This window comes from Sinocyclocheilus rhinocerous, unplaced genomic scaffold, assembly GCF_001515625.1.
Source record: "Sinocyclocheilus rhinocerous isolate Xijiao unplaced genomic scaffold, SAMN03320098_v1.1 scaffold85, whole genome shotgun sequence".
Taxonomy (NCBI): Eukaryota; Metazoa; Chordata; class Actinopteri; order Cypriniformes; family Cyprinidae; genus Sinocyclocheilus; species Sinocyclocheilus rhinocerous.
In genome coordinates, this window is record NW_015649998.1 from 374,945 (window position 1) to 382,543 (window position 7,599).

Here is a 7,599-nt window from a genome sequence, read left to right on the forward strand (position 1 = left end):
TTAGTTTGTTTTGTAATTTTGCACTTTTGTCAGTTTTTAAAAAATAATTTCTATTTGGCTTTCTTTTTTTTGTGTCTTTTTTTATATTTATTTTTTATTTTATTTTTATTTTTTACATTTTTTTTTTAATCCTCTAAACAATGTAAAGACATGAAAAAAACTATTTTTTTCCTAAAAATCTTTTCTCGGGTCTTAAGAGGTTAATATATTTTAAAATATAATTTATTCCTGTGATGGCACGAAAGCTGTTTTTTTTAGAAGTGTCACTTCAATGTCACATGACCTTTCAGAAATTGTTCTAATATACTGATTTGCTCCTCAAGACACAGTTCTTATTATAAGCAATGTTGAGAGAATTTATTTTAAACAAATCTTTAACATTATAAATGTCTTTACCGTCTCCTTTTAGCAAAAAATTGTATCCTTGCTAGATAAAATGTTTCTTTCAAAATTATACTGACCCCAAACCTTTGAATGGTAATGTAGAATTTTTAAATCTTATTTAATAAATACGAAAATACGTAAAATCTCAATATTTTTATCACATCGAAGTCACTTAAATTCAAAAGGTCCGAAACAAAAAGAGTTTTGGGGTCACATATACCTTTAGAGTGGAGGAAATTGTAAAGCTCTCTGCCCACATCAGTGTTCATGGTCTGTTGGAGGAAAGTGTCCTGCTCCTGCACTTCCTGTGAGGGCACATCCTCCGCTTCCCCTGTCACCCTTCTATAGTTGTCTAATAGATCCAGCAGAGCTTTATATGTGGGCTTGGAGAGCAAAGTACTACTCACTTGCTTGAACAATCTAAGAGATAACGAGCGCATTAGAATACATAATAACATGCATGTATGTGTATATACTGTGTATATGTGGTTATCTGTGTGTGCAGTCTGTGTCTTACGGCTGAGATGAGAGGTCATCCTTGGAGCCGGTCTCAGATGAAGAGATCAGTGTCTGAGGATCAATAACCAGCTCTGAGGCTGTGGCCCTGTTATGGTCTAACTTGTACAGCGTCTCAGACAGAGACTTGATCTCAGCGTCAGAGACACTGTCTAATACTTGGGATGGGAAAAGGATAAAGAAAGAGTTAGTGCAAAAAGTGGAAGTGGAAAGGAAAACCTGACAAATCCTGAGCAAAATGAAAGAGTAAAAGATTAGGAAAAACTGAAACAGTAATTACTGCAATTAAATGAACCAAGCAATTACTGCAATTATAGATTCAAATTTCAACATTCAATTTCTAAAATTGGAAATCTGTTGTCATAGTAGTCAAGAAAACAATGTTAGTGATCAGTCAAAAGTCTGAACATGTTCAGTGTTCATAACTGTAAATCTAACTAGATTTAAGTTTATTATTGTTTTTATACGTTTGTGTGACACAATCCTGGGTGTAATGCAGATTTGTGCTGTTAACAGCTACAACCGTAACAGCAATTAACTGAACTTACATCAGATTTATACCTGTGTAGCATTTGTAGACTGAAAATAATGTAAAATAATAATAAAGAAATAATGTTTTAGGAAAATAAATACAAACATGAAAGTTCCTTTTCTCTGAATAGTATTTTAAGTGTTCTTCATACAAATAACTAAACTGATCAATTACGCAATAGGAAATATGGTGTTTAGCATTTAGCAATGAATTTTGAGATTAAGTGTGTGAAACTACAGAAGTAGACACAGCTGAGTTTCATGCCATTTTTGCGATCCAAAATAAACAGGACTCAGGGTCAATGAGTAACTTATCTCAGATAACCCCCTAATATCTAGAACTAAATCTTTCTCCTATTTTTATGCCTGTTATAAAACCCTGATTTGCCCCACGTGACTCGACAGACCTTGAACATTGTACTGTATGTAAGAGACGAATAAAACCTGTGTTTGTTTAGAATTACTTTGAATGATTCATTAGAGTATGTGATTTTTCTGATTCATTATTCGTTTGTGCCTTTTGTCTAATTGAACACAGACAAGGAGTATTAAACTATATTCGTTAAACTACAAACTTCAGTCCAGCTTGACTTGACAGAACAGCAGAATTAGTTTTACAGCTTTAACGTGCAAGACCAGACCAGCTACTAAACTTTTTTTTTAAGCCTATACACTCTCAGAAAAGGTACAAAGATGTACCTGTTTGCCTTTATACTGGTACCACCCCAATGACAGCTTTGTACCTTTTTTATGAGAATGATTTTGTTTTACAGAATCACAGATGCTGACGCTAACCTCGATGACCACACTGCTTTTTATAGTCATCGCAGCAGTCCTCATGCTGCTGGCATTGTGAATCGCAGCGGCAGTCGTTCGAAGAATTGTAGGGCTCTCCACATCTTCCTTTACAAGAAAGTGAGCCTTGAAGGAGGTGAGATATATTTCACATGCTGACTGCTAAAGCATCATTTTATGTGAAAGAAAAGATCTACCACCCAGAGGCATGTCAGTATCCTATTATTTGTACTAGTAGAGCTCAACAGTATGAACTCAGTAAAGAACAATTAGACATAAGGCACGGGATTTGATTAAGGAGATTTGGGTATAAATCATTAGGAGAAAAAAAATGAATAAAATAGGAAAAAAGTCAGGGTAAAATTCAGTATCACAATTTCACACTTACAGAAGTCCAGGGAATCTGACAGAGAGAGAGAAGGAACACTATTTGCATTAGGATAACTATGCTGTACAAGAACAAAAGGTAGCCTACATGAACATGTTCAGTTTAACTGAACGAACAATCAGGATGGAAACTGAAGGTATGAACTTACCGCTGTAGCCCTGAGAGATCAGGGTGATGGTGAGAAGGAGGATGAGGATGATCTTCATTATGTACTTCAGACGATCTAGACGCACAAACTACAGATTAAGACTCTGTTCGGTTTTTATACCATCTCAGATCAATAAAGCTTAAGGAACTCCTCCCATGCAGCAACACATTCTGTTGTGATAATGACTACTAATATTTAATAATAAAGCACTAGGTGACTCAGTTCAAACGTTTTGCTGTGTTGCTATGAGCAAAAAGGCAATTTTGGGAGTAGTGAAATTACTACAAAGAGGAAGTTTGTAATCACAAAATAAAATAAGATAAAATGAACGAATCTCTGTTCCTCTTTTTCAGTCAGCTGGTCCAAAATCTTTGGGAACAGTTCTCGTTCTCAGGCTCGAGAAATCTGGTGAAAAAGATGAATATAGAATATACTCCATGCTTCATGGCAATTTCATGGTCTGATCCATTTGCCAAGAATGTGTTCTTGGCAAGAAAGTGTTCCATAAAATGCGCAAACATTCAGAAAGACCAGGTGGTAGCATTCACACTACAATCACTATACTCTTGTCAAAGTTTTTTTTTTTTTAAATCTCCATGTTGGTGTAGAGCTGACACATTCTTACTTTGAATTGTAGAGTTGTTTTTCCCCATATTGTACAGCACCTTGAATCAAGTTGTTTTTAAATGTGACCCTGGACCACAAAACCAGTCATAAGGGTCCATTTATTGAAGTTGAGATTTATACATCACCTGAAAGCTAAATACATAGGCCTAAGCTTTCCATTGATTCCATTAAGTTTGTTAGGATAGGACAATATTTGGCCGAGATACAACTATTTGAAATCTGGAATCTGAGGGTGCAAAAAAATTCAAAATATTAAGAAGATCGCCTTTGAAATTGTCCAAATGAAGTTCTTAGCAATGCATATTACTAATCAAAAATTAAGTTTTGATATATTTACAGTAGGAAATTTACAAAATATCTTCATGGAACATGATCTTTACTTAATATCCTAATGCTTTTTTGGCATAAAATAAAAATTATTGACTGACTTATTGTCAGTTGATTTGGTTCAAAATAAGTCAGACTAACTGAAATAAGCCTGGCTTATTTGGTAAACTTGTTTTATGAAACAGGCCCCTGGTATACCCAAACAACAATAAAATACTATTGTTATTATTATTATTTGAGCAGGTTTATGCATTTTTTGTATACAATTTATACATTATTTGTATACTAGTTTCGTTAGGCATTTTTATTTTCATTTTCACAATGGATTACACTTCCTTCTGTTCTTCAGTAAGCTGCAGTGTAAACTCCTGTGCAGTAGATGGCGCAGTACGTGACTCTTGAATTCTGTTCTGCTTGACCTTTCTCTCTCTCTCTGTAGAAAGCGTGCTTCAATGACATTCCAGTTACTGATGTAAGGAAGTTAGTTTTAGTTCTGAGGAAGATATAGAAATGGCTTTATATTCTTTATTTCGCTCTGTCAGGACAGAAGTAGTCAAGGTGGGCTTTGTCTCATTTGTCATAATTCGCACTCTAATCTTTTAATGTTTTTGGCTGGATGCTTAGAAGTTATGATGCTCTTTGCATGACAGTCTGCTTTGATATGAAATATTTGGCTTGTTATTAATATAAAGGCGTGTTTTAAATAACATGACAGTATTTGTATAACGATTTCCATACGGCTGTGTAATGTTCTGTAGCATCATTAAATCATGTGTCATATTTATAACGGTTGTTATAATGTTGTTCATAGGGATGTGTCACGCAGCACGTTCAGTCTCTCTACACCAGCTGCCCGAGTTTAGCAGCAGATAAAGCACTTCTCCTCAAATTACGTAAATCTACGGGCTACACCTTCATCAACTGCAAAAAGGCACTGGAGAAATTCAACAATGACGTTACACAGGTGCGGTCCAGTATTTTTAAAAGATTGCTGTTAAAAGAATGGAGGATCTTATGCAAAAGATCTTATATACATTTTGATTTTACTACTTGAATTTTAAACCCACTGCATTTTTTTTAACTAACAAGTTGCTATGTATTAATTACAAGTCATCTGATTTGTCAGGCACAAATAGTAAACTCACATCCTTGCCATAGTTGTTGTCGTCTCTGTTTATATATATATATATATATATATATATAATTTAGATGTGTATAAAGTAAGGGTGTGCATGCACAAGCCTGGACTTGGTAAGGATGAGCTAATTATGATTTGCAAAATATGATGTTTGTAGGCAGAAACTTGGCTGAATGAACAAGCCAAAAAAGAGGGCTGGAGCAAAGCGAGTAAACTGGAAGGTCGAAAAGCCAAGGAAGGGCTGATCGGTCTCCTTATGGGTGACCATGCAGCTGTCATGGTTGAGGTATGTTAATGTATCAGTCTTACCACACAATGTGTAATTTGGTTGCCAAAATGATGCAGTGTGACTGAACTAAAATATATGTTTTTCTTTTCAGGTGAACTGTGAGACAGATTTTGTGGCAAGGAATGAGAAATTCCAGCAGTTGGTGAAGGATGTTGCTTTGTCTGTAATGGCTCATAACAGCAGCAAAAAACAGACCGGGTATATTAAGGTACATGCCCTTCATTGACATTTTCCGAAATGTGCATTTCTTCCACACCTTCTGTAACCTCTGAGTGCTGATCTGTTCTCTGATTCAGAGTGTGCTGTCTTCTGAGGATATTAGTAAGCTCCACGTTCCTGAGGGACCCTCACTGGCAGATCAGATAGCCTTGACTATAGGTGAGATAAACTATGATATATTGTGTGAGTTTGCCTTTTACATTATATTTACTTTGGCATAACTTTATAAAACCAGGCTTTTCTATGATTTCTTGCCACTTAAAGTGACCCCAAAAAGTATTTGGACACTTAAGCCATAATTAAAAAGGTATAAATGTACACTAATGGTCAGAATGTAGGGGCCAGTATTTTTTAAAAGCACTTTTTTTTTAAATTAAATTTTATTCAGTAAAGATGCATTAAATGAATCAAAAGTAGCAATAACGATATTTACAATAGTACAAAAAATTGGTTTCAAATAAATGCTGTAATTTCTGTTCAACAAATAATCCTGCAACTGTTTTCACCTGCAACTGCTTTCATTTTAAAATATATTAAAATAGAAAACGGTTATATTTAATAATTCACAATAATACTATTTTACTGAATTTTTAATCAAATAAATGCAGCCTAAGTGTGCATAAGGAAACATCAGAACATCTTCCTGACCCCGAACAAAATTATCTGTATTGTACAAGAAATTATATAATTGCATGATGTGATTATATCTTATTAATCATGAAGTGATTATATCTTCACAACATGAGTTACACTTGTAAGCAATTTTAACACCCCCTGTCTATTGTCTACCTCCTAATAATTAAATATAACAATAAAAATTATTTTCCTCATTCTCATTTCTCATTTCAGTATTCTGTTTTTTCCTCTTCAGGGCGATTAGGTGAGAACATTGGCATGCGGCGGGCCGTATCACTTGCTGTGCCCTCTGATTGGCACATTGGCTCATACGTTCATGGGGCAGTTCCCGGGCAGGTTGGCATTGAGATGGGGCGCTATGGATCGCTAGTTGTGTTTCAAGGTGGACCTAAGGACGGGACGGACACTCTGGGAAGGAAGCTGGGGCAACATATAGTGGGCGAAGCACCTGTTTCTCTTGGCAACATGGACGATATACCATGTGGTGAATCTGAGACAAGACTTTTGCCCCAGACCTTCCTCCTAGATCCCAAATATACTGTGGGACAGTACCTGACTCTACAGAACGCACGTGTGCTAGACTTCATACGCTTCCAGTGTGGAGAGAGCACCAGTCAGGAGGAGTGAACAAAGCTGTTTTGAATGAGAAAATATATTTCCTTAAAGGATCAATTTGTCTCATCAGCTTGGTTGAAAATCATATTTTCAGTATAAAATTCAGTGTAAAATATCTATACATCTTTAATTTTTTTTTTTGTCATTTTAACCAAAAACAGGGTCGGATCATATCCATAATATCTCTGCCTGCACCTCTCAACCAAAATTCTAGTTTATTCATGAAGTGAATTAAGAAAATTAATTGTAAAGTGGTCTAATAGACATCGTTGTTTTGACACTTACATGTTACTGGTAAAAAAAAAGCCTCAGATGGGTGAATCTGAACTCCTATGCTGGTCCTGTGCCATCACAAAAAATAAACGTTTTGCGATCTGAAATACGGATGTCATAGTTTTGTCATATGTTTTGATTTGACCAAATACCAAAGTTTATAGAGAACCTTGTTAAGCATCTGACCTGGACAAGTGTCTAATCTAGTGCTTTACTGCCACCTACTGAGTTTATTTCGCCAGAATAATTCTGTTTATTCTGTTACTCTGTGTCTCTTTTTATCTTACACCTTTAACCCTATGATTATTCAGGTAGGGTAAGGATAGTCAAATCTAGCCTAAACCATGAAGTACTCACCCGCCCAGTGGTTGAAGTCCTTCAGGACTGATGTAGATGACTCCCTTCTAGTGGTTCAACGGATCCCAAATCTCACGGTTCGGATCACATTACGGTTTTTGACCCACAGATCGGATCATTTTTCGGATCAGCAAGAAAAGAAAAATATTTCAATTTAACTTGCTTTACATTTATTACTTAAAGCGAAGTACTTCTTTGATACCACAGCAAATACTACTAGATTAACTAAGTACTTTTTAAGATTAATTTAAGATAAGTAGATTAATTTAAGTAATAAATGGAAAGCAAGTTAAATTGAAATATTTTTTATTTTCTTGCTGATCCGAAAAATGATCCGATCCGTGGGTCAAAAACCG

General features: G+C 35.3%; 2 protein-coding genes across 2 annotated transcripts in view; one reads left to right on the forward strand and one right to left on the reverse strand.

The window, feature by feature from the left end:
* Positions 1 to 3,009, reverse strand: part of endou (endonuclease, polyU-specific) — a 6,352-nt gene extending 3,343 nt beyond the window's left edge. The window contains exons 1-4 of the mRNA XM_016515917.1: positions 2,763 to 3,009; positions 2,615 to 2,629; positions 902 to 1,058; positions 605 to 804 (exon numbers count right to left, since the gene is read on the reverse strand). Coding sequence (XP_016371403.1) covers positions 605 to 804; positions 902 to 1,058; positions 2,615 to 2,629; positions 2,763 to 2,820 — 430 coding nt within the window. The 5' untranslated portion in view covers positions 2,821 to 3,009. The remainder of the gene's footprint in view (positions 1 to 604; positions 805 to 901; positions 1,059 to 2,614; positions 2,630 to 2,762) is intronic.
* Positions 3,010 to 4,117: 1,108 nt separating this feature from the next.
* On the forward strand, positions 4,118 to 6,990 carry tsfm (Ts translation elongation factor, mitochondrial). Its single transcript, XM_016515918.1, has 6 exons — positions 4,118 to 4,274; positions 4,528 to 4,680; positions 5,012 to 5,140; positions 5,235 to 5,351; positions 5,440 to 5,521; positions 6,234 to 6,990. The coding sequence occupies exons 1-6, from the start codon at positions 4,227 to 4,229 to the stop codon at positions 6,623 to 6,625; spliced, it is 921 nt and encodes a 306-aa protein (XP_016371404.1). The 5' UTR covers positions 4,118 to 4,226; the 3' UTR covers positions 6,626 to 6,990.
* The last annotated feature ends 609 nt before the right edge of the window (positions 6,991 to 7,599 follow it).